Source organism: Lepidochelys kempii, chromosome 5 (assembly GCF_965140285.1).
Source record: "Lepidochelys kempii isolate rLepKem1 chromosome 5, rLepKem1.hap1, whole genome shotgun sequence".
NCBI classification, from domain to species: domain Eukaryota; kingdom Metazoa; phylum Chordata; order Testudines; family Cheloniidae; genus Lepidochelys; species Lepidochelys kempii.
Window position 1 is genome coordinate 92349181 of NC_136384.1, and position 17737 is coordinate 92366917.

Sequence of the window (17737 nt, forward strand, 5' to 3'; positions counted from 1 at the left end):
CTGAATCCTTTCCCAGGATGTTGATGGAGGATTACCTTAATTAGACAATCTACTGTTCTTTCCAAGACCTCACTTCCATATTAAGAGAGGTCAAGTTATACATCTTAAATGTTATGAGGGTATTACCTGTTTGCCAAAATAGATCAGTAGTATATCAAAACATCTAGGCTTTTAATTGCTTACCAAGAGAACCATAATGCCATCACTTCCCAAAGCCTGTCCAAACAGACCAGGCTCAATAAAGTGGAGTGTTAAAATTTAGCAAAAATGTGCTACCAAGACTTGAGGCCTATTCCATTAGGAGATAGATTCCCAAACTTTTTTTGCTGAACCTTCCCATTAAGAGATTCAAGTCCAGTGTGGAGCCCCCCCCCTTCTAAGAAACACTATTTTTCCATAGTGCAGGAGGATTTTATCTTGGCTAATAACGTATTGCTTAAGATAGAAAGCACAATATGACTACCCTACTGCTGAATAACCTTGAACATAAAAGAATACTTGATGACCCACCTTTTTGTCTCAGTGAGTAGGATTAGCCTGTTTGCTAGTGCACAGTTTGTGCAGTTTCGGTCTGATTTCTGAGAGTTTCAACTGCAGATCAGTCTCTATGTTCAAGCAGCTTTTATACTTACTTTTTTGATGCAAATAGGGAAAGAAAAACTCATTTCACTTAGATATGCAAAGTGAACAAGTATTTTGATGGCTGTTTAGGACAATTCATGGAATTCTTTTTGAATTAAGAGCCGGAACAGATCAAGAGGCATGACTTCAAAATCATTTCTCAAAACAGAGTTAACAGCAGCATCAGTCAAATTCTCCTTTATAGTCATGATAATCTTGGCCTTTGCTATTAAGTGTTCTGAAAATGGCTTTTGAAGCAGACTTTGAATCAGGATTAGAATTCAAAATGACCCTGACTAATTGGATAATTGTTCTGAAGTCAATAAGATAAATTTAAATAAAGGTAAGTGCAAAATGCTATACTTAAGAAGGAAAAATCAAATGCACAACTACAAAATGGGGAATAACTGTTTAGGTGGTAGTACTGCTGGAAAGAATCTAGGGCAGGGGTTCTCACACTGGGGCTCGGGACCCCTCAGGGGGTTGTGAGGTTATTACATGGGGAGTCGCGAGCTGTCAGCCTCCACCCAAAGCCCCGCTTTGCCTCCAGCATTTATAAGGATGTTAAATATATAAAAAAGTGTTTTTAATTTATAAGGGGGGTTTAATTCAGAGGCTTGCTATGTGAAAGGTGTCACCAGTACAAAAGTTTGAGAACCACTGATCTAGGGGGTTATAGTGGATCACAAACTGAATGAATTAACGACATGGTCAGACAGCCTCCACTAGCGCAGCTGCCCAACAGGGAGGCTGTGGTACACGCCCCCTCCCACCTCTTCTCCTTGAGGCTCTCATGGCCTGCTACAGGGGGGAGATGGGAGAGGGGGGCATGCACACAGGAGCTAGCAGCAGGTGGGGGAGTGAGGAGGGGAGGGGATCTCTGAGTAACTTTACACAAGTGAAAAAGCCTTCCAGAGACGTAGGCTAGTTTCCACTGGCAACGCTAAAGCGCTGCCGTGGCAGTGCTTTAATGTGGCTTGTGTGGTCGCGGTGCAGCGCTCTTAAAAAAACAAACAAACAAAAAAACACCCTACTGCTCCCAGCGCTCTAAAAAAACCACCTCCACGAGGGGCATAGCTGCCAGCGCTGGTGCACTGTCTACACTAGCACTTTACAGTGCTGAAACTTGCTGCACTTGGAGGTGTTTTTTCCCCACCCTTGAGTGAGAAAGTTGCAGGGCTGTAAATTGCCAGTTTAGACAAGTCCCTAGTAGCAGATCACTGAAACTGTTAAAGGGCCATTAAAGTGGTAATGAGGTCATATAACAGGTAGTTGCCAATGCCCAGGAAGCCTTTTGGCAACATTCAGCTGGCTTTCGTAGGAAAATGTGTTATTGGGGTTTAAAACAGTTTCCAAATGACCAGTCATTTATTCTCTGTATCCAGCAGAAGTATTTTTGACTAACTTCCTTCAAGGAGGAGCTGGCATAGCCAGTGAGTTTATTTCTTGATCTGATTGTTTTATTCAAATCCAGTTTAAGTAAACAAGTCTGGCAGGGAATTCTGTGTAAGAAAGGTTATTAAACTATTGCCTTAATGCAGGCTGTCAATGACAAACATTTTTTTAAAAGGAGAGATTAGGCTTCAGTTTGGTGCAGGTAGTCTGGCTTTTCATCTCTATACAGCAGGGGTGGCCAGCCTTTGGCTCCAGAGCCACACGCGGCTCTTCAGAAGTTAATATGCGGGTCCTTGTATAGGCACTGACTCCAGGGCTGGAGCTACAGGCGCCAACTTTCCAATGTGCTGGGGGGTGCTCACCGCTCAACCCCTGGCTCTGCCACAGGCCCTGCCCCCACTCCACCCCTTACTGCTCCCTCCCCCGAGCCTGCAGTGCCCTTGCTTCTCCCCATCCCCCCCCCCCCCCCCCCGAGCCTCCTGCATGCTGCGAAACAGCGGATCGGGAGGTCTGGGGAGGGAGCGGGAGGCGCTGCTTGGCGGGGCTGCTGATAGGTGGGAGGCACTGGGAGCTAGGGGGGAGCTGATGGGGAACTGCTGACTTATTACTATTGCTCTTTGGCAATGTACATTGGTAAATTCTGGCTCCTTCTCAGGTTCAGGTTGGCCACCCCTGCTGTATAGTATATACCGAACTCCCTGCCACACAGAGGAGAATCCATCTGGCAATTGATCTATAGCTGTTGCTTATTCAGTTCCCTTAGGGAATGTTGTTAGTGCTTTAAGGTGAAAAGGAAGGAGGGTCGGGGGGGGGGCAGCAGCAGGATAGGGAGGTCAGTGGCGAGTCAGCTGCATGGCAGGTGGGGGTGGTCTCAGGGCAGGCTGGGAGGAGTTTGGTGAGGTAGGGTGAGGAGGCGAGCAGCAGGTGGGTGGAGGGGGAGACCTTGCGGGGTGTGTGTGAAGGGGCAAGCCGCAAGTTAGCGGAGGGCAGGGGTGGGACCTGGGGTGGAGTGTGGGTGGAAGAGGCAGGACAAGGAGCTAGCCTCCCCCCCCAGGAAAGTTTCACCCACCACCCATGGTCAACAATGTGATGCAGTTGCAAAAGGCTAATATCCTGGGAGTATATTAACAGGGGTGTCACATGTAACACAAGGAAGGTAATTGTCCTTCTCTACTCAGCACATGAGGCCTCAGCTGGAGTACTGTGTCCAGTTCTGGTTGCCACATTTTTGGAAAGACATGGACAAATTGGAGAGAGTCCAGAAAGACCGCAATAAAAATTATATAAATGTTAAAAAATCTGATGTGAGGAGAGGTTAAAAAATGGGCATATTTAGTCTTGAGAAAAGAAGACTTGATAAGTTTTAAAATAAAAGGGCGGTTATAAAGAGGACTGTGATCAGTTGTTCTCCACATCCACTGAAGATAGGTAGAACAAGAAGTAATGGCCTTAATCTGGAGCAAGGAAGATTTTGGTTATATATTAGGAAAAACCTTCTAATTGTAAGGGTAGATAAACAGTAGAATAGGCTTCCAAAGAAGGGAATGGAATCCCCATCACTGGAGGTTTTTTAAGAACAGGTTGGACGAACACTTGTCAGGGATGGTGCAGGTTTGGTCCTGCCTCAGCGCAGGGGGCTGGACTTGAGGACCCATTGAGGTCCATTCCATCCCTACGTTTCTATGATATCTTGCAATTCATTTGCCTCTCTTTTGGGACAGTATTTCTGAATTGTGTGAAAAACTGATACAAATGTTCCAGAATTATATCTTCAACATCTAGGACCAACATTTCACAGTCCATAATGGCAGAAGACAGTGTCAGGAACATAACTAAATTGTCTTGCAGCACATAGCTACTCTAAAGAGCAAAAGTTTTTGACAAAGCTATATACTTTTTTTGTGCATAATTCAGATGTTCATTACAGTTCTATCTTGCAAAGATTGGTTAAATTCATTGAGCTTGTCAAATACGTTGGTCAAATAATCCAGTAAAACCTGGAAGCAGTGATTCAGAGTTGATCAAAAACATAACAGGCACTCCTCAAGGAGTTGGCAGATTCTTTTGGTATCACTTTTGTGGCTAGTAAATAAATGAAGCACAGCAGGTGGCAGTGCTCAAATTAAGGGTAAATTTGGGGAGTCCAGGCCCGCTTTCTACTTTAGGGGCTACTCCACTTCTGACTTATTCAAATGCATGTGGGGGTGGGGGATGTTTTGGCCTCCTTACTACTTCCTGCTTGACCAGCAGTATGGCCAAGAGCTACAAGGAGAACATGCCGTCCCTTGGTGGGGGGAGTTAGAATTCATTTGAGGGTGGTCTGTGGAGAGAGCAGAGTCTGCTGGAGTGATCAAAGGTCCCAGTGCTGGCCCTCTGTGTACTGAGGACCTGGTGAGCTGGGGGCTGAGGGAGGTTTGTGACTGGGTGAGCTGGGAGGTGGGAACCAGGGGGTGGAGTGAAAGTCTGGGGGACCTAAAAGGGGGAGAGAAGTCAGAGAATGGGAGCTGTCACCAAAGGGAACCAAGGGAATTAGGGGGTAAAAGCCCAGTCCTGGGGGAGGTGGGTTGGGGAGGGGAATCAGTGGAAGAGATGGGGATGGCACAATTTAGTGTAGGTGGAAAGGAGCAGGGGAGCTAGGGATGTTGGTTGGGTGCAGAAATCAGGGAAAGGTAGGTTAAAGGCAGAGGCAGTAGGTGGGGATGGGGCAAAAGGCAGTTAAGGATGTAAGGAAGGGATAGTGGCAGGCAGAAGGGGACTTACTGAGTGGAGGAGAAGGTCGGGTAATGGGAGATGGAATTAGGGGTAGGGTAGCAGAGGCAATTAAGGATAGGGGAGGCAGGGTAAGAGGGTTAAGCAGCGGGGGCAGGCAGGGAGAGTTAGAGGTAGGTGATGGGCAGAAGGTGGAGGTTAACAGGTGAGGAAGAAGGAGGCAGGGCGGAAGGGAGAAGACAGTCTTGCTGCAGCTGGGCTTGGCTTGGCAGTGCAGAGCATGTCAGCACAGGAGCCACCCAAGACATATGTTGGCACCTCACCCCATCCTGCCTTCAGGACCGTCTGCATCCTTAAGTGCCCTTTTACTCTCCTCCCCCGCCCATAACTCAAGCACTGATATGCAGGGGAGAGGGGAGCCCAGGACCAACAGGAGTGGGGAGAGGTAATTCCTATGGAGCAGCTGAGGAAGCAAACCTGCTCCCTGCAGCAGTCAGTTTCAATTGCTGGGACCCAGCACCTTGCCCATCCAGATCCCCCTCCTGCAAAGGGAAAGCAAATGGGGCTGTGCTGAAGAGGCAAAGGTCAAGAAGGGAGAAGAAGGCTGCACCCTGGGAGGACTGGCACCCCTGCTAGATATAGCCTCCTGCTAACCTCAGGCCTTCAGCCTGGCTGTGTCCAGCATGGGGGAGGGGAGCTCTGTGCCCTGGGCCTGTGTATGTTTCAAGGACCTCTTGATGCCAGCTCACAGAGGGGTACAAAAAGGAGTCAGGTCTTTACTAAAAGCGTGTGTCACACTGGTGGTCATAATCATTGGGAGCTGTATATACAGGAAGTACTGTATATGAGGAGTTGTGTTCATGATGAAAATTATGTTCTCTAGGTCTTGTAGTTAAAGTACTGAAAGGTACTGTGTTGTGAGACAACCTTCTCCAGATAGGAAGTGAGAGACTCCTGTCTCCCTGGTGGACCATTGTGTATTGAGTATCTTACAACAGAGGTGTATTAGCAGAGTGAGTCAAATGGTAATGAAGTGAAGAGTTTGTAGATTTTTCAGAAGGGAGATTAACAGGAAGAAGTAAAAAGGGGCAGGGCGGGAGGGAGAGATAATCCTGTTTTCAGGTGAAGATCAAAGGCCTGGTCCGCTGTACATCTCCGGGTGCGCAGAGAGAGAGACTGGCATACTTGTGAAGACAAGCTGCCTGCAGGCTTGATCTTGTGCAAGAGAGATCTCAGCCATCCTGGTTGAAAACACTGGGGAAAAAGACTTGAGGTAAACTATCCTGTAGGAGATACAGGAATGTCCTCTGAATTAAATTCACACTCTAGAAAGTAAAAAAGAAAAGGAGTACTTGTGGCATCTTTTGAGACTAACAAATTTATTTGAGCGTAAGCTTTCGTGAGCTACAGCTCACTTCATCAGATGCATTCAGTGGAAAATACAGTGTGTTACGTCTCTATTTTATATGTAACCATTTGTTTACAATAATCTTACTTACAATCATTTGAATCTCTCTACTTTGATAATAAACTTATTCTTGTTTTCACTATAAATATGTCTAAGGGCTATGTGTTAAGCAGAGTGCTGATCCTGAGTTTCCTTGTAAGCTGGGTTCTTTGGGAGCAGGGCATCTCAATGTTTGGTGGAACAGGGGCTGAGTGCTCCAGAGGGACACTTCGAGACTGGGGGTGGCATGTGCCTATCGCTAAGCTAGACAGAGACAGTGAGGCCTGCAGAGATGTTGAAGGCAGTGCTTGTGTTTGCCAGAGGTTGGTGGAGTCAGGGAGCTGATCCACAGCAGGCACAGACAAAACTCCCTCGTGCTAAGGGCAGGTGGTAGCGAAGGGCCTCGCAATCCTGGGTACCTTTGGGAAGCATCACACAGTGCTAAGGGCTGGGAGCAAGATTGGGACCCCTCCAACAGGGAGGCTAGTACTCCTGGGATGCAGCCTTCTGCTTCCCAGTTGCAGAGTCCCTACCGGCCTCCCCAAAAGAGGAGGGTAACTGCTGGTTGGTGGCTGCTGCAACTGTGGCAGTTAGGGAGCCTGGGTCTCACTGACTGAGACCTTCACAGAGCCCATTTGCTTCATTTGTCAGACAGAGCCCCCTCCTGACCCTGGGCCTTCACCAGGTCCTCCTGCCACCTGATTACCTCATTGTGCCCCCTCCCCCACCCTTCCAGTTATTGGTAAATAACCTCTGTTTCTTCTTCAAGGAGCCTCTACACTGGGATAAATGTGACTTTGATGGTGTGCCTTAGATGCATTCACATAACAGAAATCTGTACGACTGCAAATCTGTACGACTGACTGCAACTTAAAGCTCATAACGCACATTTACAAAACTTTACTCCTTACATTTAGCCTCAAGGTCTGGTGCAAAGTTTGGGAGAACAGTATTACAATCTTTGTTCAGCTAGAACTCCTCAGCTAAGCTTTTTGTGGGGGAGAATACTGCTTGCTAAACTTCTAAGAAGTGAGGATATACAGCAGCTCCTTGAAGAAGAAATAGAGGTTATTTACCAATAACTGGAGCTCTTTGAGATGAGCTCTCCTACAAATTCATACTACCTGGCCACCCACTTTCCTTCCCTGGAATTATGTCTCTTTGCTGAACTCTTAGGTTCAGGTCCTAGGAGATGAGGCTGTAGGGGTGCCTCAACCACTTTTATACTCTGGCTCCCAGAACATTAGGACCAGTGAGAGAAGCAGGCAGGTGCCACAATGAGCACTGCTTCTAGAAGATTCTGTTTGCTGCATCATTGCTACATCTTCTAAAAGTGTAAATGTGCGTAAAGACTTATCTCAAAGAACTCCAGTTACTGGTAAGCAACCTTCACTTTCATTGTTCTTGTTCATATATTAATACTAAAACATTACATTATAATTATTAAACTATCGAAATAGTTAATTCAAAAGTAAAATGAGCCACTATTTTATCCTGAAGCCTTTTGCCCCAAAATTACATAAAGCTTATAATTGACAGGTCTGAATTGTTGATGTGAAGGCATGTGCTATTGCAAAAAGTTTTTGTACAGCAGAATAGTGTGATTCCTTTATTCTTTCTTTTGTTGCTACATTCCCAGGAAACATTTTCTTTGAATAAGAAGTCATCCTCAAAATAATCTCAAACCATACAATGGCCTCAGCTGTAATCAGTTCAGTTCCCACTACTGCATCTCGCTTTGCTCTATTACAAGTGGATAGTGGTAGTGGTTCTGATTCAGAGACTGGAAAGGGAAGAAGTGGTCGAGGTGCTGGGAAGTCGCAAGCTTCAGGGGGAAAATCAACTACAAATGAGAAGAAGAAAGAAAAGAGGAGAAAAAAGAAGGAACAGCAGCAGAGCGAGGCTAATGAGGTAGAGAGGCTGTTATATTTTCAGTAACATACAAGGTGTGCAGTTATGCCAGATGCCTTGGGTAAATTGTTCATCTGTTAGCTGAGTAATGTGGCTATTTTTGTTGCTTTTGACATGTTACTTTGTAAAACAAAAGAATGTCAGGTTATAGTCATAAAAAGGAATTATTTTAAAAAATAATTTTTTTCCTCAACTTTTTGTTAGAGTTCAGTCACAACTACACTTCTTTAAATGTGGGAGGCTCTTGACTAATCAAACAACTAGATTTATACATTTAAGTGAAAATAATTTGGTTTCTTACATATCCCCATTTCCTGGTCACAGACCTTATTCAGCTGGAGATATAGGACAGACAGGGAAACATTCGTCTTAGGAAGTGGGAGCTGGTATCTTGTAGTTCCTATAGGATTTTTTCCTTTATATCCAGAAAGGGATGGAGAGGTCTTGGAACAAGTTTGTAGAATCATAGGTTGTGGGGCTAGTAATGAAGGATGTGGTAGATTTTCTTTGACCTGGAATAGATGTTTCTAAAAAGCAGATTCAACTTGTAGGACTTGCATACCAAATGAGTAATGGAACTCTTTAAAAGAACGGCTTTGGATCTTACGTTCTAGAGCTGATCAAATAAACAGCCCCATATCCTGACCATCCCTCAGTTTCTCTTTCCTCTAGCTTCAGTGAACTTGGAACCCATCCCCTTTCTCTGCATTGGGACAGTTTTCTTAGTTAAACTTTTTGATGGTTAAGTTGTTGAAAATATTCACTTGGAAAATCTTACAAATGTAAACAAAGCTTCCTATAGTGAAACTGTCACTGCACCCAGCCATGGCAGATCTGGGGGGAAAGAAGCCAGTGTTCATGAAATGGTCTTGTGCTGATGTAATGTTGGACATGAACCAAGGCATCCTGTGTCTATAATGCCCAGAAGGTCATTTGAGGATGGGATGTCCTATTTGTTTTCACACCAGCATGTAGGGAAAACAATTGTAGTCCTTATGGAAACCTTTGCATTTCAGAGTCTCTCCTTGTGGGAAGTGTTGCAGATTCAGGTTGTTCAGCTCTTGGAATGATATTCACTATCTCTTCCCAAAAAAAGTCCTCTTGGCAAAGAAGAATCTGGCTTGTCCACATTCAAGAGCTTTACATTTTTCAGACCTAGCTATTAGGGTACAATTTCCTCAAGTAGAGCAACAGAGTTCTCCAGGGATCTGAGGTCTCTCAGCTCCTCCATTTACCAGGAAAAAAGCACAGGTGTGCAGGGGTCCAGTGGGAAGCAACAATCTTTCATTTGTGTCAGGTACTTTGTGCAGGAGTTGAGTTCTGATTGTCCCATGACACTGATAGCATTCTGTGATTCAAGGAGATCTGAAAGTCCTTCTGAATATTCATAAGATAGCTAGAACCATTGGCTGTGTCTGAGGAGTCTTCAAAACTGGCTTCCCTGGTACTGTCTATACAGGCCTTGCAAAGAGAAATATCCCTGGAGTCTCCTTGGATCCAAGCCCCAAGTCTGTTATACCCATAATCTTTTTTCTGAAGCTTTGTTATCCCTGGTATAGAGGGCCTGTGAGTCCAAGATTAAATAGAATCAAAGATCCAAGGATGGGTATAGAAGTGCAATGCTTGGCAGCCTCAAACTGCTCCTTCTGGTGCAGCAACATCTGGTCCACCTACTTAGGCTTCTTGTTAGTGTCGCCTGTCTAGAACAGTTCCCTCTTTGACACATTGTCAAATTGAAAAAGTAGGAAAAATTTAGAAATATTTATTTTAAAAAAATTGGACTAATCCTTTTGGAATTAATCTTAATACCTATTTGTAACAATAATAGGTAAAACAATTTTGGACAAATGTGTTTTTTAAACTGTGGTTTTCAATGTTGCACATGCAATTTTAATTCGAACATTTTCTGATTTTTTGTTTTTGTAAGTGCCTAGCCTTGCTGCTCCAACATTATCAACACCATCTTTATATTTAAGAATGATTCGAGTGAAAATAACATCTAATGTTACACTACCTAAGATAAAATTGTAAGCTTCAAAGTTTGATGTATGCCATCTGGGGTCCAGAAAAATCATATTTCCCCATCTTCCGGTGAAACAGTCTTTCAGAATTAGTTGCATTGTGGAGGGTCTTAAGTCTGTCTTTGAAACATCTGGAATTGACTTCTGTTTATGAAAATACACAACTGAGTGGACAGGTAGTCTTTTTGTTATGGTATTTCCTATGTCTGAGCACTTTCTATAAAATAAACACAGGAGAGTGTAATAAAACTTAGAGTGAAGTTAGGGCTGGGAGGTCAGCTATGCACTTTAAATGTGAACCGTGAAATTCCTTGCTTTTGAGTTGGAGAGTCTTTAATGTTACTTTTCAACATATTATTTTGTAGTTATCTCAGGGCTTGTCTACACTTCCAAGTTTTGCTGACCAAACTTTGTTGACACCCAAAAGTTGACAAAACAAAAATCGCCAAAGGGTGTTCACACTTGCTCCCTCTGTGGACAGATCATGTCCACATTGCTCACCCTGTCGATGATGGTGTCCCCAATGCTCTGTGGGTATGTATCCCACTGTGCAGTGTTGTGGGAAGGAAGAGCTGATCTCTGCACATCTTGGGATTCTCTCCGAGTTCTCCCACAGCCCCCTCAGCTGCCGAGAGCAGCATCATGAGTAGCTCTGTGAGCTCTAGGTGCTGAAGAATGGCAAAGTAGCACAGCAGTGTGTCCCCCTCCCGCTATGTCTGTGTTCTTAGGGCACAACAGGAGCATTCCAATGATTTGCTCTTTGTTCCCCAAAGGGAGCAGCATACAGATACTTCCCAGAGCTTTGAAAGGGGAGGGGAGCATGCCTGCAGGGCAGCAGAGATCAAAACACTCAGCAGAGCAATCAGGGCAGGCATTGTGAGATACTGGCAGAAGCCAGTTCTGTCGACAAAACAATCAGCGGTGTCTGCACTGTCTCTTTGTCGACAATAAAGGGAGGGGAAAAGACAAAAGTCTCTTGTAGGGGTGGAAGTATTTTTTCACCAAAACAGGGCGTTTTTCACGACAAAAGTCCCATTGTAGTGTGTACGCTCCTGCTGCTTTGTCGCCAAAAGGCAGTTTTTTGCGACAAAACTTGCCAGTGTAGACAAGTCCTAAGGTACTTCTAAGGTGTCTATCACTATAGTGACAGGTTTCAGAGTAACGGCCGTGTTAGTCTGTATTTGCAAAAAGAAAAGGAGTACTTGTGGCACCTTAGAGACTAACCAATTTATTTGAGCATAAGCTTTCGTGTAGTAAAAATAAATTGGTTAGTCTCCAAGGTGCCACAAGTACTCCTTTTCTTATCACTATAGTATTCACATGCCAGAAAACAATTGTAAAAGTAACTGCTCACAGATTGATGTAGTACTTAGCACATGCTTGACTTAAGAGCTGTGTATTGGAAAGCTTGTCTTTTTCACCAAGAGAAGTTGGTCCAGTAAAAGGTATTACCTTACCCTCCTTGTCTTTCTAATATCCTGGGTCTGACACTGCAAACATTAAACTGTTGTAAATATCAGCATTATCAGCTATTAAAACTACTTTGGCTGTATTGGTTTAATTGGTGAAATGAATGTAAGTTATAGGCAGATCCCCTAAGGCTATGTCTATGCTAGAGACCTTACAGCGGCACAGCTGTACCCATGCAGCTGCACTGCAGTAAGGTCTCTTTTTGTAGCTGCCCTATACCAAAGGGAGAGAGCTCTCTCGTCAACATAAGCCACCCCCTAAAAGCGGCAGTAGTCATGTTGGTGTGAGAAGCTCTCCCACCAACATAGTGCTGTGCACAGTACCACTTATGCTGGCGAAACTTATGTTGCTCGGGGTGTGATTTTTCACACCCGTGAGCAACATAAGTTTTGGCGACATAAGGAGTAGTGTAGACATCACCTAAATGTCTAAGATAGCCCAATTGGCATATTGTTTCTGTATAATCACTAATATTCTAGTAAATAGCAGCACCATTGATTTATATTCCTGGATCTTGCTTTGCAGCTCCGAAATCTTGCTTTTAAAAAGATTCCTCAGAAATCCTCTCATGGAGGCTGTCTGTCTCAACATGAACAAACGTTGCACAGCCCAGTGGAGAAAGACTCTCAGGAAGAAAATTGGCAAGAGTGGAGACAAAGAGATGAACAGGTAAAGCTTGCTATATCAAATTATTTTACTTGGTTGTCTTGCAGAGTAATGTAATACGAACTTCAAAGGTAAATGTGTGAGAGAAATAGCTATGGCTGAGATTTTTCAAAGCAGCTTGGAGGATTTTCATTCATCTTCCAAAAATTTTAATGAGACAGGGTGGGTAATGTAATATCTTTTATTGGACAAACTTCTGTTGGTGAAAGAGACAAGCTTTTGAGTTACACAGTGTTCTTCTGGACACTCAGGGAAGAGCTCTGTGTAGATCAAAAGATTGTCTCTTTCACCAACAGAAGTTGGTCCCATAAAAGATATTACCTCCCCAATCTTGTCTCTCTAATATCCTGGGTCAATGTAGCTACAACAGTGCAAACAAAAAAAATTTAATCAAAGGACTGGAAGGGACCTCGAGAGGTCATCTAGTCTAGTCCCTTGCACTCATGGCAGGACTAAGTATTAACTAGACCATCTCTAACAGGTGTTTTTCTAACCTTCTTTTAAAAATCTCCAATGATGGAGATTCCACAACCTCCCTAGGCAATTTATTCCAGTGCTTAACCACCCTAACAGTTAGGAAGTCTTTCCTAATGTCCAACCTAAACCTCCCTTGCTGTAATTTAAGTTCATTGCTGCTTGTCCCATCCTCAGAGGTTAAGAATAATTCTTCTCCCTCCTCCTTGTAACAGTCTTTTATATACTTGAAAACTGTTATCTTGTCCCCTCTGTCTTCTCTTTTCCAGTCTAAACAAACCCATTTTTTTTCAGTCTTCCCTCATAGGCCATGTTTTCTAGACCTTTAATAACTTTTGTTGCTCTTCCCTGGACTTTCTCCAATTTGTCCACATCTTTCCTGAAATGTGGTTCCCAGAACTGGATACTCCAGCTGAGGCCTAATCAGTGCGGAGTAGAGCAGAAGAATTATTTCTCATGTCTTGCTTACAACACTCCTGCTAATACATTCCAGAATGATGTTCGCTTTTTTTACAACAGCATTACACTGTTGACTCATATTTAGCATGTGGTCCACTATGACCCCCAGATCCCATTCCGCAGTACTCCTTCCTAGGCAGTCTTTTCCCATTTTGTATGTGTGCAACTGATTGTTCCTTCCTAAGTGGAGTACTTTGTATTTGTCCTTATTGAATTTCATGCTATTTACTTCAGACCATTTCTCCAGTTTGTCCAGATCATTTTGAATATAATCCTATCCTCCAAAGCACTTGCAACCCTTCCCAGGTTGGTATCGTTCGCAAACTTTGTAAGTGTACTCTCTATGCCATTATCTAAATTATTGATGAAGATATTGACCAGAACCGGACCCAGAACTGATTCTTGCAGGACCCCACTCATTACGCCCTTTTCCAACCAGTCATGCACCCACCTTTATAGTAGTTCCATCTAGGTTACATTTCCCTAGTTTGTTTATGAGAAGGTCAGGCGAGACAGTATCAAAAGCTTTACAAAAGTCAAGATATACCACGTCTACCACTCATCACCCCCCTTCCCCCCCCCCCAACAAGGCTTGTTACCTTGTTGAAGAAAGCTATCAGGTTGGTTTGACACGATTTGTTCTTGACAAATCCATGCAGACTGTTACTTATCACCTTCTAAATGTTTGCAAATTGATTGCTTAATTATTTGCTCCATTATCTTTCTGGATACAGAAGTTAAGCTGACTGGTCTGTAATTCCCTGGGTTGTCCTTATTTCCCTTTTTATAGATTGGCACTTTATTTGCCCTTTTCCAGTCTTCTGGAATCTCTCCCATCTTCCATGACTTTTCAAAGATCATCGCTAATGGCTCAGATATCTCCTCAATCAGCTCCTTGAGTATTCTAGGATATATTTCATCAGGCCCTGGTGACTTGAAGACCTCTAACTTGTCTAAGTAATTTTTAACTTGTTTTTTCCCTATTTTAGCCTCTAATCCTACCTCATTTTCACTGGCATTCACAACGTTAGATGTCCAATCACCACCATCCTTCTTGGTGAAAACCGAAACAAAGAAGTCATTAAGCATTTCCATCATTTCCACATTTTCTGTTATTGTTTTCTCCCGCTCATTGAGTTATGGGCCTACCCTGTCCTTGGTCTTTCTCTTGCTTCTAATGTATTTGTAGAATGTTTTCTTGTTACTCTTTGTCTCTCTAGCTAGTTTGATCTCATCTTGTTCCTTGGCCTTTCTAATTTTGGCCCTAGATACTTGTGTTATTTTATATTCATCCTTTGTAATGTGACCTAGTTTCCACTTTTTGTAGGACTCTCTTTTTGATTTTTAGATCATTGAAGATCTCCTGGTTAAGCCAGGATAGTCTCTTGCCATTACTTCCCTCTACGCAATGGGATAGTTTGCTCTTGTGCCCTTAATGTCTGTTAATAATGTCTAATGGAAGACATGAGACAGAATCTCCTGCTTTGCTCAATCTTTACACTTAAATCTCGTATTTTAAAGATTTTTCTCTGCTGTAAAAATCTTTTGAAGCATCTTTGCCATCATCCTTATTATCAAAAGAGCATTTCAGTTGGCTTATTCTTGGTCCTCTGATGTGCTGAGTTCACTCTCAAATCCAGATCTCTCCAAGAGCAGTGCACCTAACAAGCCATAAGGCTACGAGAACAGTCACATCTGTCAATATAAGATACTTATTAATTGCAATAGATACCCCTATTTTTTTAGTTGATATATTTACCAAGAGTAAGTATTCTCTATAGAGATAGGGGTCACCAACATTTTTAAATGTAATAAAGCAGAGGCCACTGTAGTGTGTGTGCATGTAGTGAGTGCCATTGAAACCTTTTTACCCTGATTCCTCTTGGTAGAACTACTAAAGGCAGCAGTTACACTAAAAATTGTGATGGCTTCAAAATGTTAAAACCTTTTAGCCTTGAGATAAGACCATTTGAAAAACCCTACATCAATCAGTTTATGAAAATGTAACAGTGCCTTTCCACCCTATGATGTCAGTAGGAGAAACATTTATAATTTAAAACTGATGTTCCTTTGTTGATTACAGTAGTTCAGTACTTCACCTAAATATTTTGTTGACTTATAGAATGTCAGTTTATTTTACCATTTAGTGCAATGCCGTTCTGTTTTTACATCTTATTTTAGGTGTGTATTTTTACATTTTTCCTTGTTCTAGAATAGTGAGAGCTATATGAAGCTCTTTACAACGTTTACTAATAGATACGTGATGATCTGGTGTTATTGGTTACTGGGTATCTGGATATCTGATTGTGTTTTCTCCTTTTATAAGAAAACTGATTCATGCAGAGTTGGTGACATCACAATTCTCTATGAATTATGCATTTTGAGATACTCCTGTACACTTGTAAGGTCCACTTAAGGGGCCAGTATTGATGGTGACATGTCTTTAAAAGGTCTGTGTGAAGTTCAGGAGATAGGTCAGAGTTCTGAAAATGATATTTGAAAATCTCTCTCTACATGTCAATGAAGTCCAGGTAGCTGTCAATATAGGTGTTTCTTCCTCTTTGTTGAGCCACAGATTGAGGATGTTAATTTCAGAAATCCCATTTTGGAAGATGATCAAGTGTTAAGTGAGAGCAACATTGGTGCATAATAAATTGTTGAAGATTGTTAATACTGTGATGTCGGGAGACTTTTGGAGGGAGAGGTATCAATTTTTTTCATCCTTCCTGTGCCTTCTGATTAGATGGTTGGTGTAGTGACCATAAAGTGCTTTAGAGAATTGCATGAAGCTTACAAGCTGCATGTCTCTGCCCTCCTTATTATAAAAGAGGAGAAACACTAAACCCTAGTTTAAGTATTTATGAATGTATTATTGAACAGTGGGACTGGATGGTGGTCATACAGTTAATTCTTAATTCAGTTGCATTCTCGAGGCCCATAGGTTATAAAATTGTCTCAGGTTTTCCTTTCGCTTTTAAAAGTAATTTCATGGCTTTGCTATTGTCCTGAAATATACCACTCTGACTTTGGCGCCATGATAAGACACTTTTTCACTAGTGGGTAGTAGAGAATAGCATAACTAGATTGAGGCTATTGTAGCTTTTGCGATCAGAGCATGGACTGTTTGTGTATGTAGTATAGTACTGAGCACGCTGTCAATTTTAAGCAATTGTTTAAGGATCACAGTAGAGGATGGGGAGTTGTGATACTCCTGGCACATGCTCTGCCCACAATTCCTGAATAACTAGATGTTTTTTCTAAGCTGATCAGTAATGAAATAACTAAAAATGTAACATCAGCCTCATTAGGCTGCAGAGTTAACATCCCATTAAAAAAATGAAGTAGTTTACTTCTGTCACTGTGCTGTCTGGTGGTTTATATCTTGTAGTTTTTTCTTGGCTACTACAAGAGCTAGAGGATAAAACTTTCCAATTCACCTAAGTCACTTAAGAGCCAAAGTCTATGGGATTTAGACTTCTAAATGACTTAAGCACTTCTGAAAACTCCACCCAGAAACCCAATTTCTTGGAATGAAATATTAGTTTCTCCAGAGACTGATGGGGGGGGGGGCCACCACCAGGAATGTGTTTGTACTGCATAACACTGCATACTATCTAAAATTGAACCTTGGAGAGAATTTTGAGTATTGCTGCAAGGTGTACATGGCGTGAGTACCCTTAACAAGTATAGGTAAATTCCATATTCTCTGTTTGATTAGTACATGTTTAATAATAAAAACTTTCTGTCTTTAAAACTATTCCTTAATTTATAAACGTAATCACTGTTTGTAGCTGCTGCCAATAATGTCTGCCCGTGCTGCAATATATTCCTTTGGCTCTTTGGAGGTAGCCTGTTAGAATGAGGGATGGGGAAGATTGTGTGAGGGAAAAAGGGATACTGGACCAAAAAGAAAAGGAGGACTTGTGGCACCTTAGAGACTAAAAAATTTATTTGAGCATGAGCTTTCATGAGCTACAGCAACGCTGAAGGAGAGACTTTAGTTTGTTTATACTCTGTTGTGTGAATTTTGAGACTAACAACAAGAAAACCTAAATATTTTCAGTAAATTTGCTAAAGTTTATTTTACAGTAGAGCAGTGGTCCCAAATCTTTCTGTGGGACTAGTACATTCCTATTCCTAACAGACTGTGGCAGGCGCCATACACCCCGCCTCCGAGAACCGGCAGCGGAAAGAAGCCTCGCCGCCGAAATGCTGCCAAGAAACGGCAACGTTTCTCGATGGATTTCAGCGGGCGGTTCTCAGGTGGCCGTGCTTGGTGGTGGCATTTCGGCGGCGCGGTGTCCTGCAGGCACACACAACTTCCCTGGCGGGTGCCATTGCACCTGCAGGCACCGCGTTGGGGACCCCTGCAGTAGAGGATATAGCCATTAGTCTTCCAGTTTAAATCTCAACTGCAATGTAAATGTTTAAATTGTAAATTTTGTTTAAAATACTGTTCCTACAGTATTTGGAAAATATTTAACTATTAATAGAACAGAACAAGGTCCTAAAGCTGGTAAAGGATTTCTGGTGACGTAGCCCCAAGAGGATTGTCATCTTAGTG

General features: G+C 42.8%; 1 protein-coding gene across 3 annotated transcripts in view; it reads left to right on the forward strand.

The window, feature by feature from the left end:
• Positions 1–17737, forward strand: part of GKAP1 (G kinase anchoring protein 1) — a 41672-nt gene that overhangs the window by 5916 nt on the left and 18019 nt on the right. For 2 of the 3 annotated variants that reach the window (XM_073345062.1, XM_073345064.1), the window contains exons 2-3: positions 7812–8083; positions 12100–12243. In XM_073345062.1, the coding sequence (XP_073201163.1) occupies positions 7865–8083; positions 12100–12243 (363 nt within the window). In that variant the 5' untranslated portion in view covers positions 7812–7864. Of the gene's footprint in view, positions 1–7348; positions 7551–7811; positions 8084–12099; positions 12244–17737 lie in introns of those variants that run through there. The other variant, XM_073345065.1, reaches the window with a different exon arrangement.